This window comes from Vulpes vulpes, chromosome 7 (genome assembly GCF_048418805.1).
Source record: "Vulpes vulpes isolate BD-2025 chromosome 7, VulVul3, whole genome shotgun sequence".
Lineage (NCBI taxonomy): Eukaryota > Metazoa > Chordata > Mammalia > Carnivora > Canidae > Vulpes > Vulpes vulpes.
The window spans coordinates 31,525,537-31,551,215 of record NC_132786.1 but is presented as its reverse complement, the minus strand read 5'-3'; the positions used below and the strand labels follow the sequence as shown (position 1 = coordinate 31,551,215).

The window sequence follows — 25,679 nt, the reverse complement described above, 5'->3', positions numbered from 1 at the left end:
CACCCTTCCACACCTTGCCACAGGAGAAAGTTCGTCAAAGCAGGCAGAAGCTACTTCAATAAAGCCTTCCACGTTATCTTTATATTTCATGATTTCATTGTTCTTGTCTATGTGTAAATGGTTTCCTTCACCTTAGTTCAAAGTCAAAACAAAGAAGGATCCCACTATATCTGTTTTCAGGAGGGAGGAAGTAGTCTGAAACTAATTTATGGTTCCTGAGCTGTGTTGACTTCTAGCAGAAAAGTCACAAATGAAGATGCTGGCTCCTTCCTTCAGGCTCACTCTGCTTCTTACATTGTTGAAAATGTTCACTAAGACAACAAATATCCTACCCTCACAGACACCTTAGTATTCCAGAAATCCAGACTTTAGTAAAATTATTAATATTCAAGTAGCTATCCGGGAAGAGGAAAATGAAAATAAAACTGCCTAAAACAAAGTAGCTTTACTTGCTTTGAGGATGACAACATAACTGTTCCAGTAAGTACAGACAGTATTTGATCTACTATCTTATATGAAATAAGGCAATGTAATTTCTTATAATTGTTCTGAAAGCTATCTGAAGAACACATAAATTCTACTACGTTTAGGGCAGCCCCGGTGGCGCAGTGGTTTGGTGCCGCCTGCAGCCCGGGGTGTGATCCTAGAGACCCAGGATCGAGTCCCACATCGGGCTCCCTGCGTGGAGCCTGCTTCTCCCTCTGCCCGTGTCTCTGATTCTCTCTCTCTTTGTCTAGGAATAAATAAATAAAATCTTTAATAAAAAAAAATTCTACTACGTTTAAAACCCCAAAAAGTACTGCATTTATGTCCTAAGAGAGAGGAGGTGAGCATCTCTGGAAGTGGAAAATAGCTTAAAAATCTAGTATAAAGGCAAATACAATTCTTTAAATCACAGAAATTAGCAGTGCCATACCCTCTATGCACCCCTTAAATTCACTTGGAAAAGGCTCAAGAATTCTCCCTAAGTAATTAACAACAACTGAGATGATGATATAACTGGCTTCTCAAGGGAGATCAAGTCTCTTCTCTCACTTTTCAACTACTAAAATTATTTCCACAAGAAACAAAATGGTCATTTAAAAAAGCAAAATATGCTCATCAACCACAGCTGGTAACCAAATTTAAACCAAAATCAAAGCTTTAGAGCACTCATTAATTTACAACCTAAATATAGTGCCTGCATAAAGAAGGAATTGAGCTTTTTCCAGATCTAAAGAATTAGAACCTTCCATTGTACCTTTCACTTAAAAAAAAAGAAAAATTCATAGCAAAACTTAAATCTTACACTGAAAAGACTACATGAAAATAAAATGTTCAGTAGCCGAGGGGAAGGAAAAACATAAGTCCTATTAAATAAAAGTATAATATTTAAGATCAGTCTAAAATGAAGTTTACTTCCTCCCTAATTAGGAGATTTATTTAAATGAAGATTCACCTAGGCTAGGTATCACACTTAAATTCAGACAAATTACCAACAGTTTAGTGTAAAGAAAGATAACAAAATTGTCAGGTATAGTCAGGTATAGTCAAAATACGTGACAAAGAGCTAAGGCCAAAAGATTCTTTTAATCTTCAAAGTAGGGAACAAATGTTTTCAGTTATACCTAATTAATGCAAAATCTTTTAAGTCCACTTATTCATTTCTTTATCATCATTCTTACCTTTTTTTTGCAGTATTTTGAAATGAGACAAATTACAAATCTGGTTCTGGACTTTGCTACTCTCTCCCTACTTTAAAGCATTCCCTTCCCAATTCAATTTTGGATAAAGGCATAATGTTTTGTATGCCCCATCCAAAGTATGCCCCATCCTCCCTGCTACCTCTTCTTTCTGTCCTGTAAACCACCCCCCCAACTTTTTTTTTAAAGGAAGCTAGCCCAAGTTCTTTCCTGAACAATGACTGCTTTTATTTTTGCTCTTTTTAATAAGAAGAATCTTAAAATTTCCCTTCCAAAAATATTTGCCCCTTTGTGCCACTCAACCACAGTTCTGCCTGAGTTATTACTGATTCAGAGTTACTACCTAAGTTCTCAAGAGCTTAATCCTTCTAGAAAATTGCTTGGTCCCTTTTCTGATTTGATTCCAAAAATTTTTTTAAAGAACAAGGTGAAACAAACCCCTTTCTCCTAAACTAAGATTCCAAATGACCAGCCAGTTGACATTCTCTTTTCTTGATGGCTATAATAAAGCAATAATACAGTTATATAAACCCCACCAGACACTCAGTTAAACTATAAGATCCTTAGTATGTCAGTCCCTTAACAAAAGTTACTAAAAAAAAAGTTACTTTGACCATTCACAGGCACAACTTTACTGAATATATGCATTTCTCTTTTAAACAAGAATATCTGTTAATCAGAATAGTATCTGTTAATCAGAGAACAGATTATAATAGGAGAGTTAGGCCCTAGTTCCCTACTTACTAACATTTAGGATACCTAAGAATAATAAAAGGAGCACGGGCATCTGTCAATTAGTTTCTAATAAGAGATGAAGGAGGAAATGGTAAGAATGTGTTAATGGTGCTAGAAAAGTAAAGCTGTCATTTTCATTCAAAGAGAGCTAAACAAATGGTGCATTTACTCAGTTACGCACAGATTTCAGAACTATCCTCGTTTAATTACACAGTTCTCTTATTACTAAAACTCCTGTAGGAAAAATAACAATGAATAAAGCTTCCTAGTCCCTTAAGCCATTCTTTTCTATTGACGTAATTGCTTTTACCACTTCATTTTTTAAAATATAATTTGATTTTGATAAGTAAAATTTTCTTAGAAATATAGCTACCATGTTATTAGCAGAAAAGAACTATGACCTCTCAAAATGGATCTACATACTCTTCATTCATTACCCACCTGTAGGACCAGATGTTGCTTCAGATGATACATTCTGAGTTGCCTTTTCATTTCTCTGGTTTGGTGTAGAAATTATAAGTCTGTCCTGTCCCCTGACACTTATTTCTGTTTTGTTACCAATTCCCTTCAAAATAAGACAAAATAAAAAATAGCTGATTACTAGGCAAATGGCATCATCGGCTTACAAAGACAGCTTAAGATGATCATAATTTGCTTGAATTTTACATGGTCTTTGATTGCAGTTGATTTATCATCTTTGCCATTACCAGAGCAATTTTATTAAATCATCAGAATGTATTCTAAAATGTACAATGACATTATGTTTAAAAAAAACGAAACTGACCCAACTCCACATGAGGCATATCACTAAAAAATGAACCTGTATCACCTAGCTTTCTGTCAAAAATAAAATGTTTTCTGGTCTGAACAATCTCTCCCTTTATTTATTTTTTTTTTAATTTTTATTTATTTATGATAGTCACAGAGAGAGAGAGAGAGGCAGAGACACAGGCAGAGGGAGAAGCAGGCTCCATGCACCGGGAGCCCGACGTGGGATTCGATCCCGGGTCTCCAGGATCGCGCCCTGGGCCAAAGGCAGGCGCCAAACCGCTGCGCCACCCAGGGATCCCCAATCTCTCCCTTTAAATCATCACAGGAAAAGAACTCGAGTCATTTTCTTTTTTTTTTTTAAATGTGTCAACCTTTTTAAAAAAATTATTTATTTATTTATTCATGAGAGGCACACAGAGAGAGAGGGGGGCAGAGACACAGGCAGAGGAGAAGCAGGCTCCATGCAGGGAGCCTGACGTGGGATCCCAGGTCTCCAGGATCACACCCTGGGCTGAAGGCACTGTTAAACTGCTGAGCCACCTAGGCTGCCCTCGAGTCATTTTCATTTGGTAAAGTACCCTACTATACATATAAAAATGTCAACATGTCTTAAAAGAATATCCTTAGATACAGAAATTTGATATTCATGGTGACCAAAATGTGTACCCAAAGCAGTATGGAGCAGACAGAAGGGAGGTACAACTATAGTTCTATCTCATCTTAGGTGTTTTAACACAATAAAATAAACGAATGATTTGTAAATATATGTACTTTTAAGGTCTTCATTTTAAAAAGATCAGTTTTAGGACGACACCTGGTTGGCTCAGTTGGTTAAGCATCAACTCTTGATTTTGGCTCAGGTCATGATCTTAGGGTCGTGAGATTGAGCACCCCTCCCCCATGCTCAGCAGGGAATCTGTCTGACATTTTCTCTCTCCCTCTCCCTCTGCCCCTTCCTGTCCGTCCCCCTCATGTGTGGGGGCACACTCTAATAAATAAACACACGTTAAAAATTTTTTTACATAAATAAATAAATAAAAAGATCAGTATTATCTCAAATTTCATTTAAATAGCACTCTTTGGAGTGTGGTGACAAACTCTGATTTGTCTATCCAAATGCAGATAAAAACTAGCTCCAAGAATGAAGCCAATTAGCAGTAAAAAAAAAAAAAAAAATTGCAGCGTATTCATTTGCTATGCAAAGCTGTCAGTAGAGCTAAGTGGAGACTGTAACTTAAGTTTTTCCAAGTAGCTTAGTCTTATTGAACTCAGTTGAACCTACAGTCAGAAACAGATGAATAGAGAACCATCATATTTCTCTCTAGTAAAATATTATCAATCAAGCACTGGGTGCTGTATGTAAGTGTTCAGTCACTAACATCTTCATTCAGTTTCTATATCTGAAACTAATATTACACTGTATGTTAACTACCTGGAATTTTTTTTTTTTTTTAAGATTTTATTTACTCTTGAGAGACAAAGAGAGAGAGAGGCAGAGACACAGGCAGAGGGAGGAGCAGGCTCCATGCAGGGAGCCCAATGAGGGACTCAATCTCAGGACTCCAGGATCATGCCCTGGGCTGAAGGTAGGCGCTAAACCGCTGAGCCACCTGGGCTGCCCAACTACCTGGAATTTAAATAAAAACTTGGAAAGATATATCACTAATGATGCATACCTATATTTAAGTATTTTCATATGCATATAACAATGTTAGAAAATTAAGCAGAATTCTTTAAAAGCACATACCCATGAGGTTCCATAAATTGAATTCACAAGCCCATAACTGTGATAAGGGTTGGGAGGAGAGTGAAAAGGTATGTGGAATAAACATTATAAATGTTATAACACAGTTTTAAAGTCTAAAAGCTAAAATATAAGTGCCCTAAATGGAGGCTCCGGGCTGGCTGGTGGAGGTATGCAATTTGAAAAGGTATTTCCACCCCATTACCCATGCTATCACCACAGTTAATTGTTACAGAACAAACACAGTTCCGGAATTTCCCTAAAATGCATCAGATACCCCTAGCCAAAATGAACCTAACAAAATTGCTGGTGCGACCAAATAGATCAGCAAGTATAATTATTACGGTGGTTAATTCAAATAACTGACAAAAATAATTTAATAAGGAAGCACGCTTTGCAGCTAAGAAAAACTAACTATACAAACTAGAAACAGGCAAACTGCCGAGTTTTTTTCCACAGCTTTAAGGAGCTAAGCTCAATTTTGGCTGCACAGCTCAAGATAATCTATTACAGATGGGGATATTACAAAAGAGGGAAAAAAAAGGAAAACATAGCCTTTTTGCCTGTTTTACCCCCTCTTAAACAGAAAACTGAACATTTCCCGTGCAGCAGATAAAAAGATATTTAAATTATGACTTTGTGCTGTTTGTGGGTTTTATTTTAAGTGCCAAGGTTGCCTACTTATTAAATATTGTTCCCCCAAAACACCCATGAAAAAAGGAGGTACCTTCGTAGAATAAACAAACTGATCAATAAATTTCCCATCTCCTGTAGCATTCTGAAGAGCAAACACTTGTTCAATCTTTACGACTGGAGACATGTTACACTTCTGCAAATCCAGGCTCCCTTTGTGCATTGTAATAGAAGCTGGTAAAGATTTCCTTGCGGCGGCCGTTTTCCAGGCTATTTTAACAGGAGGTGGTTCTTCCTCTTCCACACTTGTGTGCCGCCTTTGGCTCTGTCTCCGAATTTCAGTACTTGAGAGCGAGGAGGCCACCTCACCTGCATTGGTCTGTTCCAGCTGGGTATTCAGCACTGACCTTGGTCTTCGGGTTTTCTTAACTTCGGCTTTGGAGGCAACATTCTTTTTCCCTTGGGACAAAGCCTCCTCAGGCTGTTTATCAATATAGATAAAAGTATACTGTTCTATTCTTTCTTCTCGGGTCATTTTCAATGCCTTCTCTGCATGGGCAATGCCAATATCCCACTGAGCACGTTCTCTCTGAGGTCGGGGTTTCCGAATCTAAAAAAATACATAAGCATTATCAGATACCCTTTAACCTAATTTGTACATTTAAACCACTATGACTTCCCATTGATCCTGTCACCTTTGCACGTGGCATAAATATCTTTAGTCAAATACCTGAAATGTTCTAACTCCCCAACTCTGATAGTTGGTATTACTATCTGATGATATGCAGGTCTACTCTCTTTTATATATCCTTTTTTGTTGACCACTCTGCTGGACAAGTCCCTCAAAGAGGGAGCCATCCCTCTCGCATAATGTTCATAAAAAAAACAGCAATAATGAGGGCAAAGGGAAGAGAGATTACAGAACCATTATTCTCAGTGGCTAATAAAACACTCACATTAAAAATGATACCCTAAAGCTCAGAGGTGCTGCAGAGATCACAACCAAACCAAATGGCACAGTCAGCATTTAAAGTGGTGCTGGTAGTTTGTACCATAATGTAAATGGAGGCAGGATGAAGAGGAAGGAGAGAGCCTGGAGGAACAAATGAAAGTTGACAAGACATAGGAAAGAAAAAATGTATGAGAGAAAATTAAACCTGAATCAATTTCCATAGGTCTCTAACATTGTTGATCAGAAGACTTTTGACAAGTAAGACAATCTGGCAAGTTGGTAAGACAGATACGAAGACTTTGAATGAAAGTATGTGAGATGACCGAAGCCATCAGGAATTATCCAGAAGCTTGGACAGAAGCAGCCCAAAATTAGCTAATGAAACTATGAGAAGGGGCAGTATATGTAAAACACTGATGTATAAATCTGTCAAATGGTATCTGATAAAATTAATTAAAATAGTCTGTGATAAAATTTGGCTTTTAAAGTGTAAAAATATGACAAATTTCTGAATCACAAGAGACTCATCCTAAAATTAGTTGAGTTTAAAAATCAACCAGAAAGATTATCAGGAGTTGATGCATAATTCTAAAATATCCACTACCACAAAGATATCTCTTGGTTCCATCACTAAGTGTAACCTTGGCTAAACCAGTTACTTAACCTGTCTGTGTCTTAATTTCTTCATCTGTAGAAATAGGAATAATAATATCTACACCACTTAAGTTGTTATGAAGATTAAATGAATTAATATACCTAAAATGCTTAAAATACACCTGTCTCACAGTAGGTGTTCACTAAATATCTTAGAAACTTTACTTTTACAAAACAATTTTACCAAATAAGAATAAAGGATATTATGGAAAGATACTGAAATAGGAAAATGAATTAAACTCCCTGGCAAAATCCACATTTTACTAGCATGTACTAGTCTTACATACATTAATTCAATTCAAAAATAGAATCCAATGTTGCATTAAGCAGAGTTCAAGTTTTTAACAGTATTCTAATGTTGTTTATATGAAATATAAAACTTATTGACATACTTACCATAAATTATTAAAACTGAACTTAGGTTAAAATAATAAATCATCCTAACAGCTGTCTAAATTCAAGTATGAAAACTTCTACTAAATTATTAAGTCCTATAAAAACCATGTTCGATTGGTAATGTTAATATGTTGTCAGATACCTTTTGTTTCTCAGAGTGATTGCTGGCTTGTTTGGTTGCTTCAGCCAATAATTCTTCATACTGTTTATGGCCTTTATACTCTCGTACTCGCTTTTCATGAACCCATGCCCTCTCTGGCTGGTTGCTAAAAAACTGGACGTGATATTCCCGGGCACCTGTAAGCAAAGGTTCTTATTAACCATTTTAGAAAATAAGCATTCACGTATACTCTGCCAAAGATATGAATCCAAGCCAAGTTCCCTAGCATTACTCCTATTAAAATTTGTACACTTTGGATTGTCCAAAGATAGAATACACTTGCCAATTACATAATAGTTACTGTAAAAAATCACTCCCAAATGATTAAAATTAGTTCCACAATTTTCAAGAAAAAGAAAATCAGAAATTCTGCTAATTATCAAATTTGTTACCCTGGTTACACAACTTATTTTTACTTGTCTCAAACATTTTTACAAACAAGTCTGGGAAGAAGTAAATAGTTTTTCCTTTAAAAAAAAAATGTGTAACAGGGGCACTGGGTAGCTCAGTCAGTTGAGCATCTGCTTTTGGCTCAGGTCATGGTCCCCCAAGGTCCTAGGATAGAGCCCCACATCAGGCTCCCTGCTCAACAGGGCGCCTGCTTGTTCCTCTCCCTTTGCTCCTCCCCCTACTCATATGCAAGCACTCTCTTTTAAATAAATAAATAAATATCTTTTATTTTATTTAAAAAAATTTTTTTAAATTTATTTATTTATGATAGTCACAGAGAGAGAGAAAGAGAGAGGCAGAGACACAGGCAGAGGGAGAAGCAGGCTCCATGCACCGGGAGCCCGATGTGGGATTTGATCCTCGGTCTCCAGGATCGCGCCCTGGGCCAAAGGCAGGCGCCAAACTGCTGCGCCACCCATGGATCCCTAAATAAAATCTTTTAAAATGTATGACATATATTCTTGGACTTTATTTTTTTTTAATTAATTTTTTTTTTTTTAATGATAGACATAGAAAGAGAGAGAGAGAGAGGCAGAGACACAGGAGGAGGGAGAAGCAGGCTCCATGCCAGGAGCCCGCCATGGGACTCGATCCCGGGACTCCAGGATCGTGCCCCGGGCCATAGGCAGGCACTAAAACGCTGAGCCACCCAGGGATCCCCTATTCTTGGACTTTAAAAGTATTAGTTGAATTGCTTTTCTGGCTATATGAAAGTGAGCTATACAGATTTGGGGTGGAGAAGTGGTCACTGACTCTCTCAGGGGTCCTGTAAGGTCAAAACTATCTTCATAATAATACTAAGATGCCATTGTCTTTTCACTGTGTTGGCATTTGCACTTCATACTTCAAGAACAATGATGGATAAGACTGCTGGCATGTTAGCACAAATAAAAAGTGATTGACACGAAACTATACTAGTATCACATTCTTCACAGTCATACACCGGCAGCTAAAATAAAACAAAAGCCAGTTTTATTTAATGTCCTTGTTGAAGTGGTAAGAATGATTAATTTTGGGGATCCCTGGGTGGCGCAGTGGTTTAGCGCCTGCCTTTGGCCCAGGACGCGATCCTGGAGACCCAGGATCGAATCCCACGTCGGGCTCCTGGTGTATGGAGCCTGCTTCTCCCTCTGCCTGTGTCTCTGCCTCTCTCTCTCTCTGTGTGACTATCATAAATAAATAAAAAAATAAAAAATAAAAAAAAAATGATTAATTTCATTAATTTTCAACCTTTGGACACTGTCTTTTAATATTCTGCATGATGAAATGAGAAGTATGCATAAAGCACTTTTACACACTGACGTATAACAGTTATCTTGAGAAAAAGTATTTGTATGATTGTTTAAGTTGCAAAATCACTAGCCACTTTTTCATAAAACATCATTTTTATTTGAAAGAATGACTGGTGGGGATCCCTGGGTGGCTCAGCGGTTTAGCCCCTGCCTTAGGCCCAGGGCATGATCCTGGAGTCCCCGGATCAAGTCCCACAACGGGCTCCCTGTATGGAGCCTGCTTCTCCCTCTACCTGGGTCTCTGCCTCTCTCTCTCACATGAATACGTAAATAAAATCTTAAAGAAAAAAAAAAGAATGACTGACAGAAAAACTATGATTATTTGAACTTGACCATCTGGCAGGTATTTCCTTAAAAATAAACAGAGCAAGTTTGCTATTTCAAGCAAATCAACTGACAGTATTTGTTGTCAAAGATAAAATTTGATCTTTCAAGCTAAAATTAGAATTTTGGAAAACTAGTATCTACCCCTATGAGTCTTCCAACTTCTCAATAATCAAAGATTTTCTGATGAAATAACTGGTCATATAAACTAATGTGATTTTTAAAATATCTATAGAGGATGGGGCCCCTGTGTGGTCAGTCAAAACAACTGGGTGTGGAGCCTGCTTGAGATTCTCTCTTCCTGTGCCCCCTCTACTCCACCCCCCAGTGTACTCTTGATCTAAAGACAAAAACAAAAACAAAACAAAAAAACTAGAGGAACGTGTCCACATTTGGAATATAAGTCTCACTTCATAAAACCAATTTTTATTTTTTTAAGGTTTATTTGAGAGAGAGAAAGTGTGCCTCCAAGGGGTTGACGGGAGAATATAAGCATAGTCTATGGTTAGTGGCCTAGTGTGGAGCCCCACAGGGGCGGGGCTCAATCCCAGGATCTGGAGATCGTGACCTGTGCTGAAGCCAGATGCTTGACTGAGCCACCCAGGCACCCCAAAACCAGTATTTTTTAAATGGCCAATATACAAAGTTACAAAATCATGAAAGGTAAAAGATTCACTCAAACTGCAAGACAGAACCAATGGATTCCAATGTAACAAAGTACAAAAAGTTTATGGATATGATTTCATATTCTGTATTGCAACTAACCTACCACTTGTTGAGTTTTAGTGTAATATCAAAGAAATATATCCACAGTTACCTCAAAAGGCTATTAAAATACACTATCCCTTTTCAACTACACATCTGCCTGAAGCCAGATTATCTTCAAATAATTAAACCAAAAAACCCCAAATCTAACAGATTGGATATAGAAGCAGATACAAGAATCTAGTACCTTCACTTAAGCCAGACATTAAAGAGATCTTCAATGAGGTAAATGATACTGTTCTTCTCATTAATATTTTTGTTTGATAAAATAGTTATTTTTTAATAAAAAAACATAATGAAAACATAATGGATTATTTTTATATTAATCAGTAAATATTTTTAAATTCTCTTAGTTTTAATTTCCAAATTAAAATAAATAGTAATAGATATAACCCATGTAAACAAAAGCTTTTTAGAGTCTTCAAATAGTAAGAGTTAAAAGGGTTCTGGGAACAAATATCTGAGAACTGCTGCTCTAGAACAGTGCTACTCTCTAAGTGTGGCTCCCAAAAGAAGCCAGTTTATGACAAAATAAGCACAGTAAGCATTTAGAAATTATGATAATTTGACATTGCCATGACATCCAGGCAAACGATCAGGGATCTTGTACTATGTTTTTTTTTTTAACCCCCAGGGAGAGGCCTTTCATTTTTCTAATAGTTACTTCTTTTTTTTTTAAAGATTTATTTAAGAATTTATTTTTATTTATGATAGACACAGAGAGAGAGAGAGAGAAAGAGGCAGAGACACAGGAGGAGGGAGAAGCAGGCTCCATGCCGGGAGCCTGACGTGGGACTCGATCCCGGGACTCCAGGATCGTGCCCTGGGCCAAAGGCAGGCGCCAAACCGCTGAGCCACCCAGGGATCCCCTCTAATAGTTACTTCTATTGTAGTTTATATAAATATTGGTCCATGGTGGATTGGAAATTTTTAAAAATAGAACAAAAATAGATCCTTTACCAAACATAGTTTGAAAAACACTTTTCTTTTTTCTACAAAAAAAAATCTCAGGCTAATAGAGTAATGTATAACTGGTCGTGGAGGAATCCAAGACGATTCAGATAGGCCAAAAGAGAAGGGTAAAAAGCAGATCCAGACTGGAAAAAAGTAGGAGACTGCCTAGGAAATTCCAGACCAAATGAGATTAATTCCTAAAACTAAATTTAAGTACTTCCTTTGAAATACAGATGCAGCATAAATTGTGCTTTCACTTATATCCCATAAAAAGGCTGAAATTAGCAGGTTTTCATAAAGTCATTTAATGTGAAACTCTTAAAAAAATAAAAGCAAAAGAAAAAAAGAAAGTGAAACTCTTGGGCAGCCCAGGCGGCTCAGCGGTTTAGCACCGCCTTCAGCCCAGGGCGTGATCCTGGGGACCCGAGATCGAGTCCCACATCAGGCACCCTGCATGGAGCCTGCTCCTCCTTCTGCCTGCGTCTCTGCCTCTCTCGCTCCTCTCTGTATATTCTCATGAATAAATAAAAATCTTTAAAAAAAAAAAGTGAAACTCTTCATATAATCTCAAAAGCATGCTTTTCTAAGGAGAGCAATGAAGAACCACAACTCTTACATGACATAATTCCTTAGAGCGCTGAAGAGATGTAGGTAAGTACGTGGATTATTTTATTTAAGAAGGCTTGGTCCTAACAGAAACATGAAAAGATGCTCATTACTGATCATCAGGGAAATGCAAACTGAAACTACAATGAGATATCACCTCACATCTGTCAGAATGACTAAAATCAACAGCATAAGAAACAACAGTTGTTGACCAGGATGCGGAGAAAGGGGAACCATCCTGCACTATTGGTGAAAATGCAACTGGTGCAGCCACTGTGGAAAACAGTAAGGAGGTTCCTCAAAAAGTTAGAAACAGAACTACCTTATGATCCAGCCACTGCACTACTGGGTATGTACCCAAAGAACAGAAAAATTCTAACTCAAAGGGATACATGCACCCTTATGTTATAGCCAAATTATTTCTAATATCTAAGATATAGAAGCAGCTGAAGTGTCCACCAATTGATGAATGAATGGATAAAGAAGATGCGGTATGTATATACAATGGAATATTACTCATCCATAAAGAGAATGGAGTCTTGCCATTTGCAACAACATGGATGGAGCTAGAGAGTATAATGCTAAGTGAAAAAAGTCAGATACCATATGATTTCACTCAGATGTGGAATTTAACAAACAAAGGGGAAAAATAAGAGAGAGACAAATCAAGAAACAGACTCAATTATAGAGAACAAACTGATGGTTATCAGAGAGGAGGTGGGTGGGGGATCGGTTAAATAGGTGATAGGGATTAAGGAGGGCACTTGTCATGAGCACAGGATGATGTATGTAAGTGCTGAATCACTATACTGTACATCTGAAACTAATATAACACTTTTTGTTACCTGGAACTAAAATAAAAACTTAAAAAAAAAAGGCTTGATCCTTGGGAAATACTTGTCCCTTTCTTCTCCCATCCACAGAATCATAGATTATTAAACCTGCAAGGTATTTCAGAGATTATTAGTCCAACATCTTCAGTAAGGAGTAATAAATGAAAGAACTAGGACTGCCTTCCCCCAACCTTATTATGACTAGGTGAATTCAATTATTTTCTTTTTAATATATAGTATGTTAAAGTATGGAGGTTATGGAATAAGGTCCCACTGAAACTCTATTTACTTATTCAAAACACAAGGATAACAGTGTCTACTTCATAGTGTTGCTGCTATGTGGAATGCATAAAACATTCAAGAGAATTGCTTAACACAGTGCCTTACGTGAAGGTAGACATTCAACAATGCTGGTTTTTCTTTTTTCCTTATGCCCCATTGATGCTTCCAGTTACCCAATCTTTAATTAGCAGGTTATAATGACAGATAATTGCCTTCTGTATCAGCACAGATTACTGACTATGTAGCATAAAAAGTTACAGATCTGGCTGATCTTGTCACAAATCTGACTTGCAGGACTTATGTAGACATTTCTTCTCTTCATAATAGTGAACAGGGAGCAAGATAGAAAGTTTAAAATAAGAAAAAGAAATAGGAGCAAAGTTGTCACAAACAATAAGGAACTCAACACGTAACAGTTCACAAAGCAAATATCCAGAAATAAATTCCAAGCTCAAAACTTCCCCTGGCTAACTAAGCAAGTCCATTCCAAGTGTTAGAATCTCAGAAATCTAATCCACATGTTTCAGACAAACCCACGGAAAAAAATTAGAAAACATCTTTTCGTAACATTTATTAATATTCCTAAGGTAAAATTCTTTTTTTTTTCCTAAGGTAAAATTCTATGCTAAATGCTAGATTCAAGCTGTAGGTCCATGTTGCACTGAATTTATACGGATATACCAGAAAAATTTACATATTCAAAAACGAGTGGAGGGAAAAACACCCTGAAAATTTTATCAGGATGAAAAGCACTTGTGTCGGTAAAAAATTACTACTCATAGGAGTCAATGATGAAATAAAGTGTACAACGGAAATGTGACCCAAATGCCCACTAAACTCACGTAAGACATCTTATTACTTACCCAACTGCTTTCTTTTGGAATTCATAATGAGATGTCAGTCAGATAATGGTTTTTAAAGAAGTAAAGAAGAAATTATAAAACAAATGTAGGGTGTTATAAGGGGAAACAAGGACTATCTCAGTTGTAGAGGCTTACTGCCTATTAGGATGACCCTAATTCTATCACTGGTTATTAAAAATTGGTATTTTTGTGTCAGATTATATATCATGTGCATATTCTTTCTCTTTTTAAAAAAAATTATTTATTTACCTTAGAGAGAGAGAAAGAGAGCATGAGTGGGGGGAGGGGCAGATGGAGAGAACCCTCAAGCAGACTCCCCGCTGAGTGTGGAGCCTGATGCAGGACTCGATCCCATGATCCATGAGACTATGAGCTGAAATCAAGAGTCATATGCTTAACCAATTGAGCCCCCAGGTGTCCCTCATGTGCATATCCTTATAATTGTATACAACAATTAAGATTCCATTTTTCCCCAGCCTTTTCTTTAATATCTATTTATGCCTTTATAATTACCTCTTGTATTAATTTTGGTATGAACCTCGAGCTGGGGATCACTTGAAACCATGCAAGGCCACCAAGGATAGGTTCCCACCTTAGACCAAACAAGATCGCCAACCTGGAACTTAACACCAGCAGACACTTCTGTTGTTGGAACAGAAGATAATATTGGCTGAACCTATAAGAAAGGTCACAAAAATTCATCAGCAAAGAAAGTAAAAAAAAGAAAAAGAAACTATGAACAAAGTACATTAAACATGCTAATCATGTAAAATTTATCTTCAATTATACCTTCCCTGATATCTAACCATAACTAGACAAAAGGAAGAGAAGGAAAATAATAAGCCCCACTCCTAATATTGAAAATACGACTGATGTCTTATTATTATTGATAAGGCATCTTGAGAACGCACATAATCCATCATAAAGTGGTCATTTATATATGTCAGTCATACTTCAATAAGAAAAAGTGGTCACAGTTTTGAAAAGAAAATAATTCACTGGAAGTATCTACCTTTTTTCTTTTTTCTTTTTTTTTATTGGAGTTCAATTTGCCAATATATAGCCTAACACCCAGTGCTCATCCCATCAAGTGCCCCCCTCAGTGCCCATCACCCAGTCACCCTCACCCCCCACCCACCTCCCTTTCCACCACCCCTTATTCGTTTCCCAGAGTTAGGAGTCTCTCATGTTCTGTCTCCCTCTCTGATATTTCCCACTCATTTTTTTCTCCTTTCCCCTTTATTCCCTTTCACTATTTTTTATATTCCCCAAATGAATGAGACCATATAATGTTTGTCCTCTGATTGACTTATTTCACTCAGCATAATACCCTCCAGTTCCATCCACGTCGAAGCAAATAGTGGGTATTTGTCATTTCTAATGGCTGAGTAAAACAAGTGCCAAGATTTATTTCAGTATAATTTCTGAAATCCAGAAATATAGAACTGTAATAGTATATATGAAATGTGTTATAATTTAATTACCCTGCTTACACCTCCTTATGCCATGCATACCTGGTTAGACAGTATTCAATACAGCAACTCACCGGGGGTTCCTCTTTAGGTACTGGCTCTTCTCTTGGTTTTTCTGACACAGTGTCAACCCTCTCATTTGGTCTCTAGGTGAAAATATATAGATAAAAAGAACAAAATGGAGCCAACCAAAGAATAGTAACATATACAAAAAGAACCAAAACTAAATAGCAAAGAGAATAAAAGACATTTATTAACTTAATAATGTAGATAGTAAGAATACAACTAATGCAGTACATGATGCTATGTCTTAAACTCATGTTCCATTCCACTCCATAGCTGTATCTCTCATTTCTTTTACTTTTAAAGTTTAATTTGTTGACTGTTGTTGTTTTTTAAACTAACAAGGTGCAGAAAAACGAGCACTCTGAGATTGCTACTAAGACATAATTTGGAATTGAGAGGTATAAATATATACACACACACAAAGATATGCAAACTAGTCCTATTTATAGGAGCAAATATTAGAAAACAATCTAGATGTCCAGTAATTTAAATTAGTATAGTAAGTTACAGTATGACTAGATAGTGAAGTAACATAAATAAATTTTAAAATCACATGGAAAGGGTGCCTGGCTGGCTCAGCTGGTAGAGCATGTGGCTCTTGATCTCAGGTTTGTGCATTCAAGCCCCACACTGGGTGCAGAGATTACTTAAAAATAAAATCTTCTGAAAAAAAAAAATACCATGGGAAAATAATAATATAACTGTTGTTTAAAAAGAGCATAATTGCAAAGCAGTTTGTATAGTATGATTCTGATCTTGGGAAAATATTTTTTTTTATATGCATAGAAAGAAAAATTAGAAGAATACCACCAGGTTATGGAAAAAGTGGTTTTTTTGGTGGTTTTCTGAATTTTCAAATTGTCTATGATAAACATTACTTTTCTAATCATAAAACCCACAAATACATTACTTAAAAATTAATTTCTACAACCCTTTAGGCTATTTAGAAGTATCTGTCAAAATTCAAAATATGTCACTCTTCATTCAGGCAATTATATTTTAAGAAAACTATCTACAGAAAACAAAATGAGAAAATTGGGGATCCCTGGGTGGCTCAGCAGTTTGGCTCCTGCCTTCAGCCCAGGGCGTGATCCCAGTGTCCTGGGATCAAGTCCCACATCAGGTTCCCTTTAGGGAGCCTGCTTCTCTCTCTGCCTCTCTCTCTCTCTCTCTTTCTGTGTGTATCTCATGAATAAATAAATGAAATCTTTAAAAAAAAAAAGAGAGAGAGAGAGAGAAAATCTAAGTAGAGGATGGTAAGTATAGCATTATTTCATGTCAGTAATCTATGTCTATCAACATCTTCAATTTTTTATTTTAAAAAAGCCTATATATGCTTTGAAAAGTATTCAATACATTTTACACCAGATTAAGAAGAATAGCTATTTTTGGGGAATGAAATTAAGGAAATAGTGAAGGAAGATCGACATTTTTGTGTTATTTGTATTTTCTGTAAAATGCAGATTACTTTTATAATTTAAAAGACTTTTTAAAACTTCTCACTTGTCAGGGCACCTGGTTGGCTCAGGTCATGATCTCAGGGTCCTGGAATTGACCCCCATGTTGGGCTCCCTGCTCAGCAGGGAGTCTGCTTGTCCCTCTCTCCCTGCCCTTCCCTGATGCTTATGTGCATGTGTGCACTCTAATAAATAAAATCTTAAAAAAAAAAACTTAAAACATAAAACTTCTCAAAGAACAGAACTCAGGGATCCCCAGGTGGCTCAGCAGTTTGGCGTCTGCCTTCAGCCCAGAGCCTGATCCTGGAGACCCAGGATCGAGTCCCACGTCGGGCTCCCTGCATAGAGTCTGCTTCTCCCTCTGCCTGTGTCTCTCATGAATAAATAAATAAAATATTTTTAAAAAAAAGAACAGAACTCAATCTAGGTGGTACAGAGAGCTTTATCCATCAAGTTAAATCTTAATTCCAATTTAAAAATATGAGTAATTCTAAAAGTTACTTAAAATTCTCAATTAATTCAAGACACTGTTGTAAAAACAGTAAAAACAAAGTTTTACTAAATAAAAAAGTTGTAGAAAGGCCCATAACTATTAGGAAATGATGAGCCAGACTAATATCCAAAACCCAAGCCTCAATCATTTATTCAACAGTGCCTATGACTTTCCAGGCACTGCTCTAGGTGACTATGCAATAATGAAACACATAGATTTGATCCCTCACCTCAAAAAGCTTATGGTTGGGTATGATAGACAGACATTAAACAAACAAAAACATATACAATCTAAATGTATGAAAGACAAATAATAGGGAGGTGTATATCTCTAAATATGAAGGCCAGGAAAGGCCTCTCTAAGAAAATATAATATAATCTGAGCATCAAAGGAAGAATAATTAGTCTAGTAAAATGTGGACAGGAGAACATTCCAGAAAAAAGGCATGGCATGTGTGAAGTTCCTGGGGCTTAAAAAGTGGAAATTTCAGGAAGGCCATTACAACTAACTTAACTGCCCAGAGAAGACAGAGGTTACAAGATGAAAGTGGGGAGGCAGGCTACATTCCAAGGGCTCTGTAAGTATATTCAAATCTTTTACATTAAGGGTACTAAAAAGCCATCAAAGAGGATGAGAGAAGTAACAGACAATGATTTATGTTTTAAAAAGATCATGTTAGCTATTACATGGAGAATTATTTTGGAAAGGAGCAGGAGGGGAAACAGAATGTTTAATTAGGTGGGTGAAAATAGCCCAGGTGAAAAAAAGTAGTAGTAACTTGTTGATGGGCACAAAATTTCCTGTCAGATGTGTCTGTGGTAGTACCATGATTATGCAATCTAATAGGACACACTCATTGAGCAAGGAAGGAAAAATCTATGTTCAAATGAAAACTGTTTTCCAGATCGCTAGTATGATAATAAAGCAGTCTGCAAATCCTGTCTCCATTTGCATAGGCCTTTTGGGTAGCTTCACTTCAATCACCTCAACTTCTCATTCTCAAGCTACCACAGGAAGACAAGGCCACTTGAGGCAAATACATATGCAGAGTCATCCTCCTCCACACATTCAATCTTCATGATGTCTGGGTGGTAAGGGATCTCTGTAACTCCTTTTGAGGGCAGATAGATAAGGAGTGACTCATCTTTACCAAACAACAGAATTCTACTCTTATTGTAAGAATGGTCTGAAGTCCATTAACATTTTTCCCTTTCTGGATTAAAGACAGGATTTCCTTCAAAACTTTTTATTATTCAAATGTCTTATCTTTTTTTGGTTTGTTCCAGAATGTTCGCTTTTCCTTCAGGCTAGTATGAAATACTGTTAAAATCACTTTCACAGAACTGAAGTTGTTTACACAGTCATCTTAAAAGGAAAACAATGGCAAGGGAGAGAAAAAAGCCTACGATTTATTATTCTAAGCTTTCAAGACTACACAAGTAAAAGAAAGTCGAATAAGGATGCTGTGATGATAGAAAGCAAATAAAACATACATTGTAAAGTATGCTAATGCATGGGCAAAATAGAAATATCGAATAGGCATTTAGTCTATAGCCATACCACCCTGAAATGCACCTAATCTTATCTGATCTCAGAAGCTAAGCAGAGTTGGGCCTGGTTAGTATTTTTAATTTAATTCTTTTTTTTTTTTAAGATTTTTTACTTATTCATTTATGACAGACATAGAGAGAGAGAGAGAGAGAGACAGGCAGAGAGAGAAACAGGCTCCATACCAGGAGCCCGACGTGAGACTCAATCCCGGGACTCCAGGATCGCACCCCGGGCCAAACGCAGGCGCCAAACCGCTGAGCCACCCAGAGATCCCCTAATTTAATTTTTTAAAAAGATTTTATTTACTTATTCATGAAAGACAGACACAGAGAGAGAGGCAGCGACAAAGGCAGAGGGAGAGGCAGGCTTCCTGCAGGGAGCCTGAGCAGGACTGTATCCTGGGACTCCAGGATCATGTCCTGAGCCAAAGGCAGATGCTCAACCACTGAGCCGCCCAGGCATCCTGGGCCTGATTAGTATTTGGATGGGAGAAATATCCAGTACCATTTAGAGGTGCCTATGACTTGAGCCCAAAAGAAAGGTTAAGGAGATAAACCAACAGATAGCACAGTATCACAAACACCAGTTAAGGGGAGAAGTTTTTAAGACAACATAATGTGGTCAAGGAAGTCAAATGCTTAGGGGTCAAGAAAAATTAGTCAGAAAATGCCAACAGATAAAATACTTCTGGGTATAACATCCATTTTCCTTTAGTCGTTCAAAAGATAGATAAGCTTAAAGGAGATTAAAATCAAGTAAGGACAAAAGATACCTTTTCTGGTACTAATAGTGTTGCTTTAGGAAGAGAGCCTCAGAGAAAAAGATGACAGTGAGTTAGCTCTCCTTAGTTTTAAACTTTTGATTTTATGAGTTTATATCTCTTTTTTACATTTTTAGTTGACTCCATACACAAAGACCTATATTCCAGGAAAGAATAACAAGAAGTTTCTTAAACAGGAAAAAAATATGTTGAGAACAACTAAAATTACATCATCCAAAATATTCCTTTTAAAAAACTTGGCCTAGTATTTTTATTAAAATTCAAGAGATTTATTACAACAAACTGCATCAAAACTGGCAGAATTCCTAACCGCTAATAATTTTCAAAACATTAAGTAAAATCATACTCTTTTTAAAAACCCAAAACTTATATTAACATTTAAGGTGGAAGAAAAGTTCAAAGGCAATAAATTATTCGTGCATTTTTTTAACTTTCTGAATAACTGCTTAAGTTTATAATCTTAAAACACTTGTACAAAAAGAACATTTTGCATATGAACAGTTTCTAAAATTTTAAGACATAACACTCTGAGGCTAGAGAACCAAACGTAACCTCTAACTTTGTGCTAATGGAACTGAAGCCAGTATTTGGCTTTTTATAAGTGAAAATGGCAAGCTAAGAGTTAATAAAGACTAGTCTTAGTGGATAAGCCCACTGAAGTGCTGGTGGAAGACCAATGTTTGAATAGATCCTCCACTCATACCCGGGAGGCATGACACCTGCCAAAGAGGACTACATGCAGAAACATTTCCACATGTTTCTAATTTGATAGGAGGAAAAACAGCTAAGCCAGCTTTACAAAATATACAATTTCAGTAGTGATCTCAAGTCTCCTGCTGCCTAGATGTTTGGACACATTTTATTGTTGAGAAGATATACTTAAGTTGTTCCAAGTAACAGCCACTATTTAGAAGGCCAAACAGCTCAGAATTGGGAGGAAATGCTTGTAGATCAAATACCAAGAAAAAAGCAAAAAAAAAGGGGGGGGGGGGCGGACAGTGAGTGAAATCACAAACTATTACTTCAAATGAGATTGCTCAAAAAAAAAAAAAAAGTAAAGAAAGAAAAAACAACCTATGAATGGACTTTTAAAGAACAAAATTATATATAAAAGCAAATCCAGCTTAAGGACAATCATTTCAAACTTTTCCTCCAAGCACTCAATTCTCATTATACTTCTCTAAAGCATCTGGGGAGGGGAGCTGTCCAGTGGCGTCAGCAGACTGTGACTTGAGCTCCTTTTTCATTTCTAAGCCCTCTACACTGTTAAATACCAAGGGCTTGGACTGGACCCTTAGTAACAATTAGGAGGCACAAGGGTATCAAAAATGAAACACTTACAAAAGACTGTCCTAAGGGAAACAAAATAAATGTTCAAGTTAAGGAAACCTAATTAAAAAAAAAAAAAACCCATAAGATTACAAAACCAATTATTTTGTGAACATTGCTGGTCATCTGTACAGTTTATTGAAGCATGACACTAATAACAAGCAAGAGCCTTGAGAGCTCTAGCTTTAACATTCTGTTATCAAAAGGGAGTATAACTTTTATGGCACCCATCTCTTATGGTTATAACTATTCCCCATGTGTGATACATTTTAATTAATCAAAATCAACTAATAAGAACTCTCTTTTCCCTTTGGAAAAAAAAAAAGGAAGATGGGCAAGGAGAGAGAGTAACATAGAGAAAGAGGGAAAGAAGAATAGGGGGAGGGAAAAGAGGGCAAGGAGAGAAAAGGACAGGGAATGGGAAGGGGAAGGAGAGAAACAAAACAAACCCGGATTTTCACCAAAAACTCAACTTTCAGGCAACAGTCTTGGTAATATTTAGTGCAATCAATATCACTTTCTACATCTGTATCTCTTACCTCAAGATCTTAAATAACGAAATATTAAATTATGCCCCACATGATTTACCAAAAAAGAAAATGAACTAAAACTTTTAAATCATATGTAATCATTTGAATCCCTGGATATAACAATTAACTGAAGGTTTAAGTGATACAAAGAGTAGTCATAGCAGATATCCAACAAAGAACTGGCTTTAGGGATCCCTGGGTGGCGCAGAGGTTTGGCGCCTGCCTTTGGCCCAGGGTGCGATCCTGGAGACCCGGGATCGAATCCCACGTCGGGCTCCCGGTGCATGGAGCCTGCTTCTCCCTCTGCCTGTGTCTCTGCCTCTCTCTCTCTCCCTCTCTCTGTGACTATCATAAGTAAATTAAAAAATTAAAAAAATTAAAAAAAAAAAGAACTGGCTTTAAAATCTCATTACAAAGTGACTTATTAGAGGGGCGTGTGGGTGGCTTACTTAAGCATCTGCCTTTGGCTTGGGTTATGATCCCAGGGTAGAGCCCCCAAGTTGTGCTCCTTGCTCAGTAGGGAGTCTGCTTCTCTCTCTCCCTCTGCCCCTCCCCTAGCTTGTGCTCGCTCACTCTCTGCCAATAAATAAAATCTTAAAAAAATTTTTTTTACAGATGTCTTGGTGGCTCAGCGGTTGAGCATGTGCCTTAAGTTCAGGTTGTAATCCCGGGGTCTGGGGATTGAGCCCCACATGGGGCTCTCCACAGGGAGCCTGCTTCTCCCTTTGCTTATGTCTCTGCCTGTCTCTCATGAATAAAATCTTTAAAAAAATTTTTTTTAAATATTTTATTTATTTATTCATGAGAGAGAGAGAGAGAGAGAGAGAGAGAGAGGTAGAGACAGGCACAGAGAGAAGCAGGCTCCATGCAGGGAGCCTGACGTGGGACTCGATCCCGGGTCTCCAGGATCACGCCCTGGGCTGAAGGCAGATGCCCAACCGCTGAGCCACCCAGGTGTCCCTAAAAAAATTTTTTAAGTGACCATTAGAAATATCATTGCACTGATTTTTTTCCTAGATTCCAATAAACAAAACGGAAATACAAAAAGTGAGCAGATTGTCTTATCCTGCTTCTAACTGCTTCTAGACCTATTTCTATTTTGGAATATATTTTTGAATGTACTTTATCAATAGAGGTAAAAAGTCTAGCCCAGGAAGTAAAATTGATATTCTATTTGCCAGATTCTCTAGAGCAAAAAAGCAAGAAGGGCCAACAAAACAGTTCTCAGGAATTAAGCTTTAGCTTTGGTTTTAAACAAATTCAGGTTTTATGCATTTTTGTGATTCCCAAGGGTCACAGTGCATCACATACTTTTTTATTGCAGGTCTAAAAAAATGCTACAGTGAATGCATCTGAAGTACAAAAGGTTAGCTTTTCTCCTTCCATGTATTCTTACTTAAGAAACAGCCAGTATAAGATACAATATAAGCTAAGTTCAGGGGTGGGGCATTTAATAAATGATTTAATAAATGGCATTTTAGAAACTACTTAGTTACAAAGCCTTCATCTTACAAATGCAAAACTAAGACACCAGAATAGCTAAAGTGTCTTTAAATAATCTCTTTATCAGGCAGCCTGGGTGGCTCAGCGGTTTCACGCCACCTTTGGCCCAGGGTGTGAGCCTGGAGACCTGGGATCGAGTCCCACATTGAGTCCCACATTAGGCAACCTGCATGAAGCCTGCTTCTCCCTCTGCCTGTGTCTCTGCCTCAATCTCTCTGTCTCTCATGAATAAAAACCTTTATAAAAAAAATAATAATCTCTTTATCTCATTACCCAGTTTTATTTTCATTAGCACTTAACACTATCTGAACTTGTATATGTATGTTCATATGTAAGTACATATGTTATCTTCTCATTGGAACCCAACTATCAAGGAAAAGGTGAGCTGGTATGAAGTAAACATTTCTTTAAAAAGAATATAACACATTAATTTATTCAGACATACCAGATATAAAAGCAGACTAGTGTTGTAAAACAAATATTTATTTCTTCCCAAATCAACGTCTGAGAAATGTCTTCAATTCATACATGTATTTGAATACCAACTAAACATTCAAGGTAGAATTGATTTGTTACATACCTATTATTAAGAAAATTCATACTGAAACCTCAGGTATACTAAAAAAAAAAAAAATTCAGTAGCATGCATCTTAAGTTACCAGTGAAGGATGACTTTTATAAAAATTCTGCCTGAAGTTTTAATATATATGAATACTAACTCTGATTTTAATAAAAAGAGTTCTTCTATTAGTTCATATTACTTTGTAGCAAACACACTGGTAATGAGTGTTAGGTCATTAACACTGGAAAAAGTTGGTCAAAATAAAGAAAACTAATATTATTAACCATTTCTCTTTGCTTTTCCTGTTCCTCTTTAAAAAAAAAAGGAGTTTATTATATGCAAACAAAAATAAGTGAAGCTATTAAATTAAAAAAAAAATAAGCAGCAAGGTTCTTAGTGTCCCATTTTTTTTTTTTTAAGATTTTACTTATGTATTCAAGAGACCCAGAGAGAGAGACAGAGAGGCCAGAGAGACAGGCAGAGGGAGAAGCTGGCTCCATGTGGGGAGCCCAATGTGGGACTCGAGCCCAGAACTCCAGGATCATGCCCTGAGCCAAAGGCAGACGATCAACCGTTGAGGCACCACCCAGGTGTCCCTTAGTGTCCCATGTTTTCAAAAATATTTCTTCACTCTAATGATATCCATTCATTTATTCAAAAAATTTTACTCAGCACCCATTATAACATCCTCAGCTCCTGGCTAGGGGTTAGAAGAAAGAAATTATCAGAAATATTTAAATTTGAAGGGATAAAAACTGAAAAATTTATCTTGGACTTCCAGTAAATCTGCAATATTAAAAAATTTTTCAAAAAGATATTTCAGGGCAGCCCCGGTGGCGCAGCAGTTTAGCACCGCCTGCAGCCTGAGGTGTGATCCTAGGGACCCTGGATGGAGTCCCACATCAGGCTCCCTGCATGGAGCCTGCTTCTCCCTCTGCCTGTGCCTCTGCCTCTCTCTCTCTCTCCCTGTCTCTATGAATAAATAAATAAAATCTTTAAAAAAAAAAAAAGATATTTCAACTTACATTTTGTTCCTCTGGCTCTAATTTGGGGATTTTGTGTGACTTGCGCTCTTCAGATCTACATGAGTCATGCTTGTTGCTTTTTTTCCTCTTTTCTTTTCTGCTTTCATGCTTTGATTTTGTGTGCTCACTTGCTTGTACTTCATTTAAAAGGTCTCCACAAAGGGAAGACTCAAACAATTCCCTGCCATTCTGGATAGTTTTGGTTATTTTTAGTTTAATTTCAGGTGAGCCAGTCTTCTTTGGAATCACAGTTTGTGGTACCGAAGGAGGAGGTGGTAGTTGTGGAGGAGAAGGTTTTTCCAGAATTTCATGTGGTCTTGTGTTTGGAATTTCTGAATGGTAATAGTCAGTGGGGCTAAAGTTTCTAACTGCACCAAAGCCATTGGCTGATCCATTGGGATACTGATTATATGACTGGTATTTGGTTTGAGTTTCATACATGCTGATTGATGGGGGATAGCCATTTGTGAGTGGAGGAAGATCTTCCGTTGTAGGTGGGTACTGAAAGCCTTGCTGCAAGGTAGCTTCATATGGTGTCTGGCCACCATCTTCAACAATGTCACTGTTGTTATCAAAGGCATCCTCCTGACGGATGTTGGCGGAGTCAATGAGTTGAGGTGGTTGCTGAATTGTGTTTCCCATGATCCCTTGCATGAAAGAGAAAGAGAAATCCATTGTTCTGCTCCAGCATCCTTAACTTTCCCTTTCTCTCATCGGGCCTAAAGTTTAAAAAAAAAAAAAAAAAAGAGAGAGAGAGAGAGAGAGATTAAAAGGAGTTAATATCCTCACGGGCTAGAGGCGTATCAATTGAAAA

The 25,679-nt window shown here is 37.1% G+C and overlaps 1 protein-coding gene across 6 annotated transcripts in view; it reads right to left on the bottom strand.

The window, feature by feature from the left end:
- Positions 1-25,679, bottom strand: part of NSD3 (nuclear receptor binding SET domain protein 3) — a 120,379-nt gene that overhangs the window by 49,150 nt on the left and 45,550 nt on the right. For all 6 annotated transcript variants that reach the window (XM_025993614.2, XM_072763512.1, XM_072763513.1 and 3 more), the window contains exons 2-7: positions 24,866-25,584; positions 15,643-15,714; positions 14,610-14,772; positions 7,710-7,864; positions 5,660-6,175; positions 2,859-2,982 (exon numbers count right to left, since the gene is read on the bottom strand). In XM_025993614.2, the coding sequence (XP_025849399.1) occupies positions 2,859-2,982; positions 5,660-6,175; positions 7,710-7,864; positions 14,610-14,772; positions 15,643-15,714; positions 24,866-25,540 (1,705 nt within the window). In that variant the 5' untranslated portion in view covers positions 25,541-25,584. The remainder of the gene's footprint in view (positions 1-2,858; positions 2,983-5,659; positions 6,176-7,709; positions 7,865-14,609; positions 14,773-15,642; positions 15,715-24,865; positions 25,585-25,679) is intronic.